We start from the raw sequence: 18,677 nt of genomic DNA on the forward strand, positions 1-18,677 counted from the left end.
GCAGGTATTAAGATTCTCAGTTTAAAGAAAACCTTGGAAAGGGGACGTGATTACCAAAGGCTCATTTCGTGATTCGAAATTCCATGTTCCTTTCAGCAGTCTACCCTGATTTTCCTTAATGGATCATCTGCACGATAGCTGAGGAATTCCATTTTACCTGTTTACTGTGGAGTGGCTCTTAACCCTAGGCCCATTCCCCAAAATGGGTCCTCCTAATTTACAAGGTCTGAGCCTATGGGATTTACAGGAAGAGGATAGGGCAAGGAGAAACAGTGAAAAACAAAAGTAGCTCTACTTATTCTAGTTAAATAATATGAATTGCTGAAGACTTCAGGAATCAATAGGCAGTAAAAGGATTGAGGGTGAAGAGAGATTCTAATTAAAACAGGGATGAGAACAGATCTGCAGGAACAGACTTAAAGGAAAATGAGAAAGTAGATATAAGTTAAACTTACCAAACGGCAAGGAAATGATACTAAATTTTTGTCATTAGGAACAGGGTGAAAATTAAAGTGATATATACCGGGAAATCCAACTGGATGGGAGATGAATGTTGAGGTCATCACATTTGCTAGTGACCATCCGATGGGCAGGCCAGGCCATCCACTAAAACCAACTATTAATGATCTAGCTTCCAACAAGAATGAAACTTGCCAACTTAAAGTTTCAAATTCAGAGTAATTTGGCTGGAAATAGTATAGCTTTGGCTTAAACAATGTTTCCACAGACAATGAAAACGTCACCAAAATCACTCTACTTCAGAGGGGGATTAAAAAGGATATTTTGAGCTAGTTTTATTCTGTGTGATTGCATACATTGATCAGACAATTAGAGATAATCGTCTTAGTTGTGTGCTCAAGCAAAGGTAAGAGATATTTAAAAAATTACAGTAAAACTAGACTTAGTGAAATAATAAACTAAATACAGCCCTTAAATTATGAAGGATAGCAGTTATGGATGCAATCAACGTGAGTTGGAACTTCAATTTCTGTTTAATTTAGAATTTTCTCAATTATGAGTATCTTGATATCTCAATAGTGGTTTTTCCAATATACCCAATATTAAATAACACAATTACACTTTAGTGAAAATTTCTCACTTAAAGAGACTTTCACTTGGGCTTGGCAAAGCTCAGAAATATGTAAAATTTCTCCTGTCATCGCCATGGTACATCATGCTACTTGACTACTGTATAGCTATCTTTACATATTTTTGGATTTTATAATTTTCAATATGTGTGAACAAAAAGCTTAGACCAAAGCTACACCTAAAACTTTAAAAATAGTCATGGAACTCCATTTAATCAAATTTCTCAGTATTGAGCATAAGCAAAAACCAAATAAACAATTAAGTTCCAAATACATGTTGTTGGGTGTGAGAAAGTCTGAAAACCATCACTTACAATCTCAGTTTTATAACATTTAAAATTTGCCACCATGAGAAGGTCAATTTTTTTCTGAGTTTCAGTTTTATCATTCTATAAAATGAAGGTCATTTCTACCTTTCATTACCCTTACACTTTTGTGGGACAACTCGGGACAAAATATTTGTGAAACTTCATTGAATAATATACACTTAAAATCTATAATAACTCATAACAGGAAAATTACGTAGTATGATCTCAACCATTTATTTGGCAATTTAGAATGCCACAGAGCAAAAGCCACCTTCCAGAATGTTTTCCTCAGCCTTCATGTTTCCTGCAGCTCAATAAGTGTTTGCTTTGCTCTCTTCCTTGTGATTTAAATAAACATGTAGCAAAACACCTACATATTGTTCTATGATGTATACTCATGGATTTTTTATGGAGGGATGGGTACTTATACTTTTGACCCTATATTTCTTTGAAAGGAACACAGTTTCTAAAACCATCGTCTTGGAGTAGTATTGCGTATACTTGCCCTCTGATACACCCCAAGCTTACCTGGGGTGCTGCTTCTTTCCCAGGAGACTATAAGCACTCCAGTGTCAGGGTTTGCCTCCAGGTGCAAGTTTGTTGGTGGAGTCAATGCTATGTAGAAAGAAAATTGTAAATTAAAAGTTAAAGCTAATACAAAGCACTTGACCTGCAGAATATTTCCTTCCCTCTCTACTCCCTTCCCTTCACCTCTCCTTTTCTCTCTTTTTAAAAGAATCGGTAAAAATCTAGTAGCTGTACTATGCAACCATGGTGGACTGCAATTCTCTGTCAGAAATTTGTTGTTGTTGTTGTTGTTTTTACAATTCATGATTTTGCAATACTATTGAAATTCTTTCCATCTTGCCGGTTCATAAATATTCTTGACACAGAATGAACACTTCTGATGCCATGGACTATGCAACATGAGTTGAATTTGCTACTACTCAGAATTTAGAAATAGCTAATAATCTAAGTAGGGGTGGATCTTGCCCCTGTGCTATGATCACAAGTAAAACGTAATATTGATCCCAGCTATGTTTTGAAAGTAGAACAGTTTTAAACACTAACAAAGGAAAAGGAAAGGAGGCAAAGAACTCCTCTTACGTGTCACCACTTTGTTTACAATTGGTGTGTCTTTCTCTTGCCCATCTCTGAGGACTGAGATGGTGTAAACATATTCCACGCCTGGAGTCAGGCCAGATACAACAATGCTTCCTGACTCTGAAGTCACTTCTCGTGGTGCTTCGCCTCCCTCGCTTGGTCGTACACCCAGCTAGAAGAAGGAAAGCAAAATAAACACCAAAGACAAATATTTCCAGAGATGGGTTGATGCTGAAAGGTTGTGGTTATGCTTCATAGAATGCAAACTCCTCAGGAACTGCACAATGCGCTTTTATTAGGGAATGAGTTGGGGCCTGACGTTAGCTCTGTGAGATACTTTAGCTGGAAATTCTTGGTAGCAAGGGGCTGAGTAGGGGAGGTATCTTCCAAAACTGCATCAAGGTGGCTGGAATGAAAGGTTCCAGAGAAATGTCATCACATACTGTTTTGCTTCAAAAATCATCTCCTTGGTACAAACCAGAAGTACACAGAGGCTTTGGGCTACACAGCAGTTCTTTACTATTTTCTTTTTGCCAGAGGAAATCCCCTAGAGCCCTCTCTCTCTTTAATGAGTTATTAACATTCAGTTCATTTTTCAGTTGCTATTTAGAGGTACTAGCCCCTGTAACACTTCGTACTTCGAAAACACTCCTTTTGAAGAATTATGTTCATAGCTTCAACTGTAGGGCATGTTACAAAAGAAGAATTAAAATGAATATGCCCATAATTTCAAATCTTTTTACGATTTTATTTCAAAAACCTAAGTAATATTGTGTCATCAGTGTTCAGCTGTAGAGACATCCTTCGAATGTAATAAGGCTTCTGGAAGTCAGAATGACACCATTAATGGAAATGTAAAAGGTATTCTGGCAATCTTCAAAAAGGGCTTCTTTAAATTTAAGTGCCATAATCATCAATAGGGCCATCTGCATACCTCAGAAAGGAAATGACCTGTGATATATTCTTTTTAAATAAACAATCATGGAGGTTGAGTCTTGATTTCCAATCATAATAAATATTTACTCTAAATGCAAATTAAAAAAAGGAATTCTTTTAAACATATTCATTTATATTCATCACTTCCCTAATATCGTCACTTTAAAGAAGAGGGATCCATATGTCTACAGTGAAGACCTTAATCGTAACTTCTGTTAAGAGATTCACCCACGGGGCTTTAAACAAGTTCAGATCACACTGGATGAAAATGTGATTTTTAAGTGACTCTGAGTTTAATTGATCTCCCTAAATTGGCGTTTGTGAACTTGTTAACACCCATTTGGAACAACGCATCCAATGGAGTGTCCTTTATAATTTGAAATGTAGTTCCCTGGGGGAAAGAATAGAGAATTTAAGATTAACAACTACAACCGTTCCATACTAATGTTTAATCCTTTGCAAAGCACTTTCACTGCTTCTGTCCATCCTTCCCGCCATTCCGTGAGGCAGAAGTATCATTCTGCCCTGACAATGTGGTCAGAGAGGTGTGAACCAAAGCAGATAACAAAACCCAGGTCCCCTGCCTCCTGAACACTTTGTTTCTACCACATCCAGACACAGGAGGACACCTCAGTGCTGTACCACTCTGAGATTAGGAACATGTGTCATTTACCTTAAAACCAATCCTTGGAACTGGCGTCCATGTAATCACAATGGTGGTCTCGGTCACCTCAGTGTTGTAAGGTGGAATGGAGCCCGTGGGCTGCACTGTGAAATGGAATCAATGCATGTGTCAAAACCTTGGAATCACAGATGATTGCATAGGATTCATCAAGGACCTTTAATCAGCTAGTGGATCCAGAATATAACATATGTCCCTTCACTGGGTGAAAATTTGGAGTAGGTCAGGGCTTCTCAATCATTCAGGTGCCACCCAAATCATCTGAGGCTTGGTTAAAATGCAGGTTTGTGTCTTTTCATCACATCTGGGATTTGTGTGTTTGATGACAATAAATTTCCCCAGTATCAGTATGTAAAACTGGTCACCACAAACTGATTCATCTTCTTAATCATTAATTTGAGAACAATGGTTAAATTATAGATGGCGATCTAAAAATAGCTTTATGCTGCATATAATGACGGTAAATTATTTTGGGTTGCAGTAAGAGATGACATCAGAAAGTTAAACAAAATTGGCCATTAGGGATGCACTGATAAATTCTAAAGATTCTTTCCTTAAATATGTGAGTATGCATTCAGAATAACAATACTGCAGAAATGTAATATTCTGCCGCTAGAATCAGGAATTATAGCATAAGTTTAATCGCATGTCTTAGCATCATGAGAGCACTGTTATTTCTCTCAGTAAAAATATTACGTTAAAAAAATAAGAAAAAAGAGTATGTGTACAGAAAGACAGATATTTTCAGTAATACTACAAACCTTATTATAAATTCAGAATTCCTAAAATATAATTGGCTGAACAATTAAATCTTGTAATAAGAGCAATAAGCATTTCAATACCTGGCTGCTATGGGAAAAGTGAGTCCTCAGAAGCCAAGACATTTGAGTAGAGTAAGTCAAATTCAAGGATTTCTAGTGTGTTGATGGCTCTGGCCACATGTTTGGAGCCTTCACAATTGCTTCCTCTTTACATCAACCAAATTCTGTCCCCACTGGGAAAAAAGCCTATTAAATGCATTTATACTAAATTATGAATGGCTGGTGAGACAAAGTTACCCTCCAGAGTTATACAAATGGGGATTAAAGTTTTAAGACTCCAGTCTGTACTCAACTCCTGTCAATTGTTTTTACTTTGTCATGTGGAAATTCAGAACCAGTATTCTTCCCTTTTTTTTTTTTTTTTTTTTTTAGTCTGGATTTTAAAGTGCCATTTAAAAAAAATGGTTTCAAAATACTGTGTGGAAAAAAATATGTGTGTGAGCCATTTTGTAATGACAATCCTGATGGCTGAACTGAAGTACTGCTGGTTTAGTGAGCTGTTTCCTAAGTATGTTATTATTTTGATGGCATTTGGGGGTCAACCAGGATGGGTGATTTGGGGGTCAACCAGGATGGGTGACCTGTAATGCCTTCTCACTGTCTCTGAAATCATATACCACTTGGCTGCTGCTGACTTAGCCAAAATACCATGGCCAGTCCTATGGGACTATGTCGATAGCCAAAGAAACAATTCAGTAAGCAGTCAGCTTCTTTCACTGAACATCAGGGAAAGCCACAACTTCTTCACATATTACATTCTCCTCAATTGTCTTGGGCTTTAAGATTAGTATTTTCTGTTGCTTGAGCCAGCCAGCTAGAATATTCTCAAGTTGAAGATGATGCTTTCTGTCTGGGAAGACCATTACATGAAAACCTCCACACTGCAAACCCACAAACTGATGTCAAACGAGGGATGTGACTGTAAGTGCTCTTTCTCCCCGAAAATAAGACCTACCCGGACCATCAGCTCTAATGCGTCTTTCAGAACAAAAATTAATGTAAGACTGATCTTGTTTTACTATAAGACCTGGTATAATATAATATAATATAATATAAATACTGGGTCTTATATTAATTTTTGCTCCAAAACACACATTAGAGCTGATGGTCCGGCTAGGTCTTATTTTCGGGGAAACACGTACGGTATGAGCTATGAATTCTGGCAGGTCTCATTCACGAAGAACAGCCTGGCTGTTAAAGAAATAAAATTTGCCCTATTTAAAAAGCAATAAGCTGAATTTCCCCCAGAAACAGTTCCCACCCACCGCACAGTTGCTCGTAAGAATTTATAATAGCAGTAGTTACAAAACCCAGCAGTTATTCCCAGAATTCAGTTTAGTAAGACAGACAGTAAAAAACTACAGAAACTTCAAGCAATTTCAAAAATATGCAAGCCCTGCTGATGTTTACAGCCTCGGAGAGTACCTGAAGTTCAAATAAAGTTGTAGAATTCCCTGCTTACATAGGTTTATTTAAATCTAACCTTGGTTGAGCTGTTTTTATTACCTTCCTTTAGTCAATCACCTATTAAACAAATAGTTTTTGAAAATATACTAGGTATAAGGCACTATGTTAATCTTTATCTAATAAAATTAGTTTTTACTATCAGCACTTTAATTCAAATACAATTATATTTTATATAAACGTATTTTGCAGAGCATAAAATAGTATGTCCTATCAAAGTCTGCAAAAGTACTTGAAATAGATTATATTGACCCATCCCACTTAATTATTGTTAGTATTACTAAAAATTATTTTTCTTTTACAGGCACTCTGTCCAACAACAAAAAACTACATAAAATACACCTATGTGTAGGAGTAAAAAACATAACTATGTAATTCTACATTTATATACTTATTTATATATTTATATAAATGTAGAAATATATGTAGTCAGTAAAAGACTACACCTACTGAAATCTTTATTCTAATGCCATGAAGGACACCTATAAAATAGTTATTACAAGAAATAGATATTTATAAGAAATACAAAGACATTGATTTCATGTTAACAGATTTTAGAGTATCTCAGTAACGTGTAATATAAAATAGCAAATGTTAAGGCAAATTTACAAATAAAATGCAAATTTTACTTGCTGATGAACAGTAATTATTTAGGAATAAGCCTTCACTTGCCAAACTTCATACACCAAAATTCTTCATAAATTATGAATTCCTATAGGGAAAAGTACATAGACAATTTCTTTGGAAAATAATTCCATAGCTGTTCCTTAGTTCCATAGAACTAAGCTTATATTTACTTTTTTTAACGCTGTTTAACACCTATATTTTAAAATTAGTCAAAGGGTAAGATTTGTTGAAAGCATTTAGAAAACTACAAACTAGTTTGTAGTTGCATACACACACATACATATGTAAAATGTTATGTTAGGTACTTCTGTAATTCAAAATGTCAAGTTAAAAATAACAAATAATGCTCAGCTAGAAATAAAGGGGTCTTATAATTCTCTGTAACATAAATGAGAATGTGTTTAGTAGTAATCAGTTTATGAATACAGGCTTTTATTGTGATGTACACATGTAAGAGGTTTAAGGCTACTTCCTGCAAAATGCTAAGCAAAAGGACAGCGATGACCAAAAATTATTGTCAGTATTTTTTTCCCTCTGTGGAATTTCAAGAGTAATTTAAGAAAGATTAATTTTAAAAAAAGAAAAACCTATTCTGTTCTACAAAAGTGCTTTAATCAGCTACAGGCAACACTTGTAAAGAAATCATTTACTTAGCTTCTTGTTCTATTGGTGTCAATTCAATTGGTAGATGGTTTTATTCTATACTTACTACTATCATTTGATACCCAAAGTTTTAGAATCTAGACGTGGTGATTTTTTCTTGCCTTAACTAGTATTTGGTAAATTTATTTAATATAGTAGAATTCAACTTTCAAATAATGGGCGCTTTAAACCGTGTGACTCAAAATGTTGGTTCCAGAGCAAATAAGGAGCGTGGCAACATATATAATTTAATGCACTGCTTCCTTCATCAAGAAAATCTTGCTTCAGAAAATTATCAACTGGATTAAATAGTGTGCTTCATGATTTACTTTCTGGCACAAGCTCCTTATTGTCCAGTAACACACAGTTCGTGGACAAGCAGCTGGTCCCCAGACCACACTTTGAGTAGCATTTCTTTAAATCTTAAAAAAAATATATACATATTTATTTTTTATTAAAAAATTATTTTTAAACTTAATTTTATTTAAATCTTGTACTAAGCTTTTTAAGTTATCTTAAAAAAATGGATGAAGCACAGAAAACATAAATTTAGATAAAAACCTATAACCTCACTAAGAAAAGACATTGAAATTTTGGCTTACGAGTAGTGAAGACTCCAGTGGCTCTGGGGCTCTGCTGGTTGCCTTTTACAGCCACAAGGGTGACAGTGTACTCGGACCCAGGCTGCAGATTCCTGAGTGGGTACTGGGAGGCTGAGGGCCCCACGTTGTACTGCTTGGGCTGGCCTCCCCGGGTCGGACCCACAGTCAGTCGGTACCCAGCTATCCGGGCCCGAGGTGGAGTCCAGATCACTAGGACAGTCGAGTCCGTTTCATTCACAAATTGGAGGTTAGTGGGAGCATCCAATTCTAGGAAAAAAAAGATAAAGCATGTCAAGAAATATCTGAACCTCAGTAATTATCATACTGAAATTCTAACGTTGCACTACATTTTCTAAAGTTTTGTCGTCTTAAGTTTGAAACTGCTTATAAGTCAAAACCTTGGAAACATTGAGCCAATAAGAGATTTGCGTGTTACACAGAACTTTGCAAAACTCTATGTCAGTCATGAGAAACTGCTGACCTTTTTCGCTTGGCTATGATTCCGTGGAAAGTCTAATTTTCCAGCATGATTTTCTCATTACCCTCTGGAATGATACAAACATTATAGAGATGGCATAAAAATAAAAAAACAAAAAAATAATAATTAAAAAAGAAGTGTGTAAATGCCACAATTTACTGTGCTGAGCCATACAAGTTTAGAAAAGAGAAATAAGCCCACTAAAATGAGAGCAAGAAGAAAACTACAGGGAACAAAAGCAATATTTTCTGTAGCTACTGAATGGATAGTCCTGTGCTGGAGATATAAAAGTGATTTTCACATGATTCCGATTCAACACAATTATAACATATACTCAGAATTTCAGAATCATAATAGGACACAGGTGAGCTTACACTATTAGAAAGAATCACATACATTGTGAGTTTTCTTCTTGAGTATAACTAACAGTTTTCCCTGCAGTAATTTAAAATACTCTTAAGAGGAAATATTTACAAGGTAGTAGTTAAGTAAATATAATAATTGGAAGCATGGGCTTTGGAATAAAAAGGACACAGCTCAATGTGGATTCGGCTCCATCACTTTCTAGACCTGTGACCTTACAAGTTGCAGAAGTTTTTTACAAGCCTGTTTCTTCATGCACCCAATAGGACAACAATAAGACTTTCCTCATTAGGTCAACATGAGGATTAAATATGAGGATAATACTTATAATGAACTGAGCAGAGGATTTAGTGCCTAATAAGCACTAAATGTTTTAGCAATTACTATTTGTAAACAATTATACTGCAAAAGTGTTAAGAGCTTACGTTTGAAGTCTGATCTCATTACATTTATTTATACAAAAATGCACTCAAATTTGCAATTCATGTCTCCATTAGCCAAGAAAATTAGGTTCCCTTAAGTTCTCCTCTCTTGGTGCCATTCCACTGGTATGTGTATTTGGGAAATGGGTTGCCATTTAGTACCCATATCTGAGTTTTGTTTTCAAATTTAAGGTGCTTTATGTCCACTATACTGTCCCTTATGGGCTACGTGTGTTCCGCTTTCTGACTGTAGACCCAGGAGTAAGTAGTGTGCTACACATTCATCAGAGGTTGGCAGTGAGGGTGGAGAATTTGGAGTGGAGGTGCAGTCAGGAGTAGAACGTACTCGTGGTCTGTGTTGCTGTCAGAGGCTTGCTCTCCCTCCCATGGTTCACGGCAAAGACTTTGAAGTGATAGGTGACCCCAGGGGACAGCCCCATGACTTCAGCAAAGGTGTTCCTATTGATGGGCAGCCTCTGCCCATGCTCTCCAGGCAGGTTGACAGGGATCACATCCACGCGGTAACCGGTCACTGCACTCTCAGGAGGTGTCCACATGATGGTGATCTTCACATCCGTCACTTCCACAAACTGCAGGTCCCGGGGAGGGGGGACATTATCTAACAGACAAGAGCCAAGCAGTCACTCACAATTCCTGCTGAAGGTAATTTTGAAAAAGCCAGTTTCTGATGTGTATAAGACAATTCATAGAGCCTCTCATTCTAGAGCAATGCTAAGTTTCCTCTCTTAACCAGAGAACATGCTTTTTTGCTTATGTTTTTTCATGGTTCAATCATACTGCTTACATAGGACATTTGAATATTTTATTTAATATATGCGGGTAAGCAGATGAGGTTCCACCCTATGAAGTGTCCTATTGAGGGGTTTAAAATGAGAGGTGGAAGGAAGGAAGGAAGGAAGGAAGGAAGGAAGGAAGGAAGGAAGGAAGGAAGGAAGGAAGGAAGGAAGGAAGAAAGAAAGAAAAAAAGAAAGAAAGAAAGAAAGAGAAACCTCATTGTGATCACAGAAAAAAATGTGGTGGTTTTCATTTTGCTGAATCATTTTATTATACTTAAGAGCAACAAAAGAACTTACCCTTAAGTTTCTAGGGAAACATATGAAGACTTTATGGTGTTAGTTTTTAGTCAGGAAGGCGAATAACCAGCTTTGATTAGTTACTTTACAGTGAGGATATTTCAGTCGAATTTCATAAATTTAGGGTTAAACTAATCTATAAGATTACTAGCATACAGGAACTGTTGAAAAAGATTTAAAAAAAACCAACTCTCCCACAGAGACAATTATTCTTGCCTCTTACACTTCTGGTCCTCCCCAGCAGGCTAATGGAAGGGCTACAATTCAAGAATGATTTTGTTACCTTGTAAAGTCCTAAGAGATAAGATACTACAGGAACTGTCTTGAAGTTACCTGGACGTGGGACGCCGGTGGTTTCTTGTTGAATGAAAACAGGAGTACTCTCTTGATTTTCTTCCACAGCATAGATGGTGATGTTATATTGAACACCAGGTTGCAAGTCACTGAGGGTGACGGAGTTGGCAGTTTCAGGAAGGTTGAGTTCTGTGCTACTGCCTTCTACAGATGGTGAATACACGATTCTGTATCCTACAGATTCACGAGAAAAAGTAAGACACACTGTTTGATGGAACAGAGGTGTAATAAGTCATAAATCCTCCTTTTCCAAAAGCCTTTAGTATCTTGCTTGATTAGTTAAGAACTCATGATTCTTTTTGACTCTTTCAATGTTGCCACTTCTTTTAAAAAGTATTCAGCACAAAGATAAAATAAGAACAAACACACACAACTTTTTAATAATAAACATCATTCTTAAAGACCCAAAATCTTTAATAAATGTCTACCAGAGAAGCCACAAGGTGAAAATAAACCTTCATGTTAAACAGAGATCTTCTCTTTGTGCTCTGGACGATGAAAGCAATTCATAACCCACCCTGAGCACGGAGTTGTTGTTAGCACTCTGGGAGTCTTTTGGGAACATCGGAGACAGTTGAGTCACCTACTGAGCTAAATAAGAAAGCAACTCAGCTATCTCTTTAAGAATAAGTCTTAGAATGAGGTTTTCAGAATAATTACCCCTCTTCAATCATGGGAATGACTGGTTTAACAAATCAATGAGCTGGCTGGAGAGGGTGTGTGCGCGCAGGGGTTGATAAAATGGATTCAAGGGAAAATGATTTATAAGACTGGAAAATAATCACATTTTTAATTAATATTACACACACACACACACACACACACACACACACACCTCTACCCCATCTAGCATTTATATAGGAGATTTCAGTAATATGCCAGCCCTTAGACCAGAATCTATTTCCTCACCTATTATGCCATCAAAATTAACATGGCAGCCAAGAAGAGGAAGCTAAGCTGACCTGTGATGGGTGCTTGGGGTCTGCTCCAGCGAACAACAATGGAGGTGTCATCAACTTGGTCCACCGTAGGGTCAGGAGGGGCATCAGGTGCTAACAAAGAGAAAAAGGAGAAAAAGAGGAAACCAGTCAGGAAGTACTGCTATAGGTCTGTGTTACAGAAAAAGATTCTTTTCACACCATGTGGTACACAGGTACCTGTTGTCTGTGAAGTAGACAGGATCAAACTCTGCTCTCCTTCTTCAGATATCTGATAGACATTGACAATGTATTTTCGTCCAGGAAGCAGGTCGGGGATGTTCACAGAAGTGGCTGTGCTTGGGAGGTCTTTGAAATAAAAAGGAAAAGATGACTAATCAGGGCGCACCAATCCCACAAATGACTCCACAGCCTATGAGGATTATTTTAAAAACTATGTATTCATGAGGCACAGGGGAAGAGAAGGAAATGTACTAATGGATACTCAATAATTATCAATGCACAATGGGATAGTTTTTCTTTCTTTTTATTTCATTGTCCAAATTTGTTCTCTAAAGATGCATAACTTTTGTAATCCATGCCCAGACTTGTAAACCTAATCCTCTTTTAAACATTGTCCTTACGTAGTCCATTGTAAACATAGTAATTGGAAGTCAGAGAAGTGTTTCTGGGCAGGAGATGATGGGGAGGAGGGAAGGAGGGATGTTGTTTTTCGTGATCTGGGGGCTGGTCATGTGGGTGTATTCACTTTATAAAAATCCATGGAGCTCTGTATTTACGATCTGTGTACTTCTCAGTCTGTAGATTATTCTACAATAGTTTTTTTTTAAAGGCTTCTAAACATCAGGCTTTGAAAAGCACGAATGAGGGTACTGTGTACCCCCAAAGCTAATGTTTTCCACTCCAATCCTTATACTGGAAATTATTTCCATAAAGAAAACACTTTTGTTTTATGGACCTGTGCCTGCGCAAACACGTATGCAGCTCATAGCAGGGACCAGGAAAATGTGAGCATGGCTGGGGAAAAATTCAGCTCAGCTGTACAAAGGGCCAGTCCCTTTCCTTCCTCATATTGGCGGGTAGTTTGTTCAATCTGAGCTGACAACTAGTTCCAACGCTCACAGACCACCTGCTTGGATGCCATCTCCTATGCAGGTTCAACAACAACCACTAAAACCTGTCACGACAACCCATTTAGCGTACCGAGGTACTGTGGTTCATCTCCCTCTTCACTCAGCTCATATTCCACACGGAATCCTGACACGGTGTCTGAAGCCGAGACCCACGAGACCACAAAGCTGCTGGCTGTGATTTCAGTCACGGATTCGGAAGTGGCCACTACAGGAGAAAAGCGTGTTGTCTCTCCTGTCACAGTGTTGCCTAGGGAGTCACAGAAAGCAGAAAGAGAGCCTTGAGTCATCAAGAATATTTGCCATCATCTGTAGAATATAATTCAAAAGAAAAATGCGGGTGTCATCCATGGAAAAATATGAATCGTGAAGAGAAGTGCTTCCTAAGGGGAGCCCACTCGGAGAAACTCAGGCACAGACATGCAAATGGCTGGGGTACGTACTGGACACGGCTGTGCTCGAGCTGGTGGTGGTGAAGTCAAAGCGGGTCACCTCTCTTTGACCGTATTGCTGGACACTGATGAGCTGCCCCTCATATACCACATTTGGCCTCAGGCCTTTAATAGTGTATGAGTTTAAGTGGCCTGGAATGGTGGCTTCCTTCCAGCGGCCTGGAGAATTTTTCTAAAAATTAAAAAAAAAAAAAAAAAAGTCATACAAGTATGCACAAGGAAGAACATTCATAGATGATGTGTAATCGTCAAAGAAGAATTAGGGACCTTTGCAGTTTCATTATGGAGAAAAACTGGAATCAGAAAATGGACATGTAGCAGAGCATGTTAATTGTAATGGTAATTCTTATAGCTAACATTTACTGATAGCTTATTATGTACCAAGTTCCGTGCTCTTTTACTTGCATTCTTCCATTTAATCTTTATCTCCCCTCTCCTCCAAGTTAATGATATTATTGTCCTCATTTTATAGATGGAGAAACAGAGTTTTGTGGGTGCTAGGCACCTTCCTTTTTTGCCAGACTATTTAATATCATCAACATAATATGATAAACCCAAGTTTTGCCTCTCCCGATATCTTCATTTCTACAATGAACAGAGATATACTCCTCTTTGAAGTAAAGAAAGCCATATATTTATTTCTCGCTTGGTGGGATACAATTCAAGTTTCTTGCCTTGCAGAAACTGTCAAAGGCATCCTACTGCTTCATGAGTGAGTTCCTGGGACCATCACATACAAGGTTCAACTCGTCTGGATTTATGACTCGTTCTTGGATATAAACTACCCCCATCAAAGTGGTTAGTCAACTTTGGGCAAGACTGCAGAAGAATGAGATTTCAGTTTACTTAATCTTTGCTTCTTGGCTTTCAGTTTACATTTTCACATCCTGTCCAACTTCATTAACATGTCATGGATCACAAAACTCATTGCAATAAAATGTGTGGAAAAGAAATATCCTTACTTCAGACTAGGTAAGATTCTTTTAAGTTGTAATTATTCTAAACTAATGTAAGTCAAAATACATTTTTTTTTTTAAATATTTTCTTTCTTTTTTTTTTTTTTAATCAAACTGGCAACCTTGTGGTTGAGAGCCCACTGGCCCATGTGGGAATCGAACCGGCAGCCTTTGGAGTTAGGAGCATGAAGCTCCAACCACCTGAGCCACCGGGCCGGCCCTCAAAATACATTTTTAACGCCCAATGATTTTTTAAAAATTATCCTATCAACCAGTCCCTCAATATTCAAATATTTAGTTGTCCATTTCTATTTTTGGGATAAATGAAAGTGATCCTAGGGCTCTTTAAATTTAAATTTTAACTCAAATACACTATGAAAAAAATTGAAATTTGTCATTACAATTAGCTCAGATTTCGTGATAAGTCTTTTACTTGATGTGAACTTTTATGGTTAGCTAGCAGAAGAAAAAGGTAGAAAATAAACACTCAGGTCACATACATTAAGAAAAATCCTGAAAAAAACCTTTTTGAGAGTTGATGAGAATTGAATACTTGTAAATGTTATAAATCGTAGGTGTAAGTTGTAAATAACACAATGTCTCTGGGGATGGGAGAAGAGATTCATGTCAGATGTCTCAACAAACCTGAAATTTTTTAATTGTTAAAAATCTCAAAGAAATTCATTATTGCCACTCTTTGAAGACTTTCCAATAATGTACATTTTATACTTATCTATAAATGTCTTTTATTACAGTAGTCTTCCATAACACTTCAGAGCTAAGTTTAAAATAAATAAAATTGGTGATGAGATAAAAAGATGAGAGGTAAAAAGGTGTTAGAGAGGGAAAAAATATACTGATTTCATTGACTAACATCACTAGATAACACAGTTCTGCAAATGGCGATTCAATATACTATGGACATTACCAAGAGGGTGAAAGTGATTTCAACAGCTTGAATTTTTTCTGAAGAGTTTAAATACAACTGCACGAGTTGCTCTAATGTTTTGTTTAGTTTTACATTGTTTTTAATTTCCAGAATTCAATAGCTGTAATTTAAAATGGACATTTTTCTCCTGTGTTTAAATTAAAATAGTGTTTCTCAAATTATGAATCATGAATTTTGGAGCTATAGCAGGGCAGATGTGAGATGATAATAGAAACTAAAGCCTAGTAGAAAAATATCCTCTTTAGTATGATTACTTCAATTTCTAGACCTTTCTTATTAGAAAATTACAAGGTTCATTCTTTAAATAAACAAACTGTCATTCCTCATCTATAATTCTCTGTCATCATCTCTTTCCCGTCTATCTAAATAACTTCAGGGGATCAAAAGTAAGGTTTTAAGAAACAATCACTTAAAAAGTGAACCAAAAGAGAGTATTAATATAGCTGTTTTTTTCCCCCAAATATGGAAATGATGACAATTTTTTTCCCTTTGATGGGGGTTATAAAACATACAAAAACTTTAGATTTTTCTTCCCATATTGAGGAAGAATGATTTTAAGCATTGTAATTTCTAAATTCTTGCTAAGAAGATCAAACACAAAGAACTAAAGTCTTCTAAATATCAAAAAAGCTAAATTTATACAATTGATTGAGCACATATTGTTTCATTACTAAACAAATATAAATGTTACATGGATAGTTTATCAGATCTGTTTGCTCTGAAAAACACTTTCAGAATTTGTTAATTTCAAGAGAGTCAGTGTCCGAGTTTCTGGCAGCATACTCACAGGTTTCCATCTGAGAATGTACTTGGAAATGTGAGATGGTTCTGGTGCATTCCACTGGATGGGGTGAGAGTTGGGCTGACTGGGGGTCTCAGTGATGATTACTTGGACAGGACCAGTTGTGCCTGAAAATGAAAATGTGAGATTTTGTATCTACCTGAAAAATTTGAAAACACGTATCCATAAAAATATATGTAACCCTATGTTCATTGCAGTATTATTCAAAGTGGCCAAGACATGGAAACAACCAAAGTGTCCTTTAATAGATGATTAGATAAAGAAGATGTGGTACATACTGTGTTTCCCCGAAAATAAGACCTAGCCGGACCATCAGCTCTAATGCGTCTTTTGGAGCAAAAATTAATGTAAGACCCAGTCTTATTTTACTATAAGACCAGGTCTTTAATATAATATATAATATAACATAATATAATACCGGGTCTTATATTAATTAAAAAACCCGGTCTTATTTTACTATAAGATCAGGTAATATAACATAATGTAACGTAACGTAACATAACATAACATAACACCAGGTCTTATATTAATTTTTGCTCCAAAAGAAGCATTAGAGCTGATTGTCTGGGTAGGTCTTATTTTCAGGGAAATATGGTATATACAATGGAGTATTATTTAGCCATAAGAAAAGATGAAATACTGCCATTTGCGACAATATAGATGGATCTTGAGACTATCATGCTTAGCTAAATGAGTCAGATGGAAAAAGTCAAGAACCATATGATTTCACTCACATGTGGGATATAAAACTGAAAGCAAATGAACAAACAAGACAGACAAACAAAGAAAAATTCATAGACACAGACAGTATAATGGTTACCAGAGGGAAAGTGGGGTGGGGGCATTGAAAAGGGTAAAGGGGATCAAATATATGGTGATGGAAGGAGAACTGACTCTGGATGGTGAACACACAACGCAATATACAGGTGATGTATCATAGAATTGTACACTTGAAACCTATATAATGTAATTAACCAGTGTCACCCCAATAAATTTAATGAAATTTTTTAAAATGTGAGATTCGATTTTGGAAGGGTATTCACTCACTTTGACTTAAAATTTAGTGTGTATGGATGGCCATTGTTAAAGACAGTTCTGCTTATCTGTAAATGTGAATATAATAAAATTTATCTGGGATCAATCTTTTATATAATGACATTGGATATCAATGCAACAACTCCCTTTTTAGCTAATAAATTATTATTCTTCACATGAAAAGTGCAAATAGAACTCGTTTGTAGCAAATAAAATACATTTAAAAACATTTGCTTTCTTCTCCATTTTCAAAGTAAGAATTATAACAAAATTGTGAAACTACTATAACACAAATCATGTAATACAGACTACAAATTCCATTTACTTATTACGTTAAGCTTCTTTGAAGCAAATTCTGGTTTGTGGAGGCTTTCATCAAGAGTGAATCTACCACCTAAGAAGGAAACAACATTCCAAAGGCCAGATGACATGATGTAAAACAAACACATTTCTAAATAGGGTAGACTCTTAGACAAATACACAAAAGTACTAATTAAAGGCTCAGTTTTACTTCTCATCAGTTTAAGCATCCTATCAATTGGGGAAAAAATGTATTTTTATTCAGTAAATACACTCCAAAATCATACCATTGTGTGGTCAAATTATTAAGAGATAAAACTCTTTTTTTTTTTAAAGCAGTCATCAATTGAAATGACATTTTACAGGAGATACTAAATTCAGTATTTCCACATCTTGATTTAAAGTACGATTTTAGTTCCTTTTTAAAAAAAAGCAAAATAAGGGAGTGGAATTAATTTCTTAATAGTGTAGACTCAATTCAAGATAATAATGAAATAGGTGAATAATTTATGCTTGCAGAACAGAACACTATCTTTTCCCCAAACAGTGTCTTTTTATAATGTCAATCAATGTTCAACTCACTAGAATTAAAAATAAAGTTCCTTTAAATAATCTTTCCAAGAATTTCTAACTGCCAATCTGTAAAGCAGAGCAAAATTTTGCACGTTTAATAAAACATTTCATCAGATTAACAGATTTAAGTTTTCTGAAAGCCCTTAAAAATATATTGAATTTAAAATTTATTCACTTTGCTGTTAAATTCTCTTTGAAAGTAAAGTTTTCTCTAGAAGAACAAATAAACGACTTAGAAATCTATGTACACACAAAAATTCTAAAATACTATACTTGCTTTCACACTGGTAATAATTCAGTCAGTTAAAGAGTAACAAACATTCTTTCAACCTTAAATTCATTTAATACAAGTAGTTCTGAGCCAAATGAATTCCAAAATTCATGTGTAAAATTCTCAATTTTCCATTCTAAATTAATATATATTTCACAAACATGGCAGGATGCGTGTTCAATTGGCAGAAGTCAAGTCCATGTCCCTCTCTGAATCACTCCTTTTGTACATGAAGATTCTCACAAACGTAAATAACTTTTTAAAGAAAACACCGAAGCAAAATTTC

General features: G+C 36.0%; 1 protein-coding gene across 11 annotated transcripts in view; it reads right to left on the reverse strand.

Moving 5' to 3' along the window:
- The window catches only part of FN1 (fibronectin 1), a 69,032-nt gene that overhangs the window by 31,922 nt on the left and 18,433 nt on the right, over positions 1 to 18,677 (reverse strand). For all 11 annotated transcript variants that reach the window (XM_081051282.1, XM_081051289.1, XM_081051288.1 and 8 more), the window contains exons 13-23: positions 16,198 to 16,319; positions 13,497 to 13,677; positions 13,127 to 13,303; positions 12,143 to 12,271; positions 11,948 to 12,037; positions 10,965 to 11,159; positions 9,884 to 10,156; positions 8,275 to 8,541; positions 4,110 to 4,204; positions 2,504 to 2,672; positions 1,925 to 2,011 (exon numbers count right to left, since the gene is read on the reverse strand). In XM_081051282.1, coding sequence (XP_080907408.1) covers positions 1,925 to 2,011; positions 2,504 to 2,672; positions 4,110 to 4,204; positions 8,275 to 8,541; positions 9,884 to 10,156; positions 10,965 to 11,159; positions 11,948 to 12,037; positions 12,143 to 12,271; positions 13,127 to 13,303; positions 13,497 to 13,677; positions 16,198 to 16,319 — 1,785 coding nt within the window. The remainder of the gene's footprint in view (positions 1 to 1,924; positions 2,012 to 2,503; positions 2,673 to 4,109; positions 4,205 to 8,274; positions 8,542 to 9,883; positions 10,157 to 10,964; positions 11,160 to 11,947; positions 12,038 to 12,142; positions 12,272 to 13,126; positions 13,304 to 13,496; positions 13,678 to 16,197; positions 16,320 to 18,677) is intronic.

This window comes from Rhinolophus hipposideros (assembly GCF_964194185.1).
Source record: "Rhinolophus hipposideros genome assembly, chromosome: 6".
Classification (NCBI taxonomy): Eukaryota; Metazoa; Chordata; class Mammalia; order Chiroptera; family Rhinolophidae; genus Rhinolophus; species Rhinolophus hipposideros.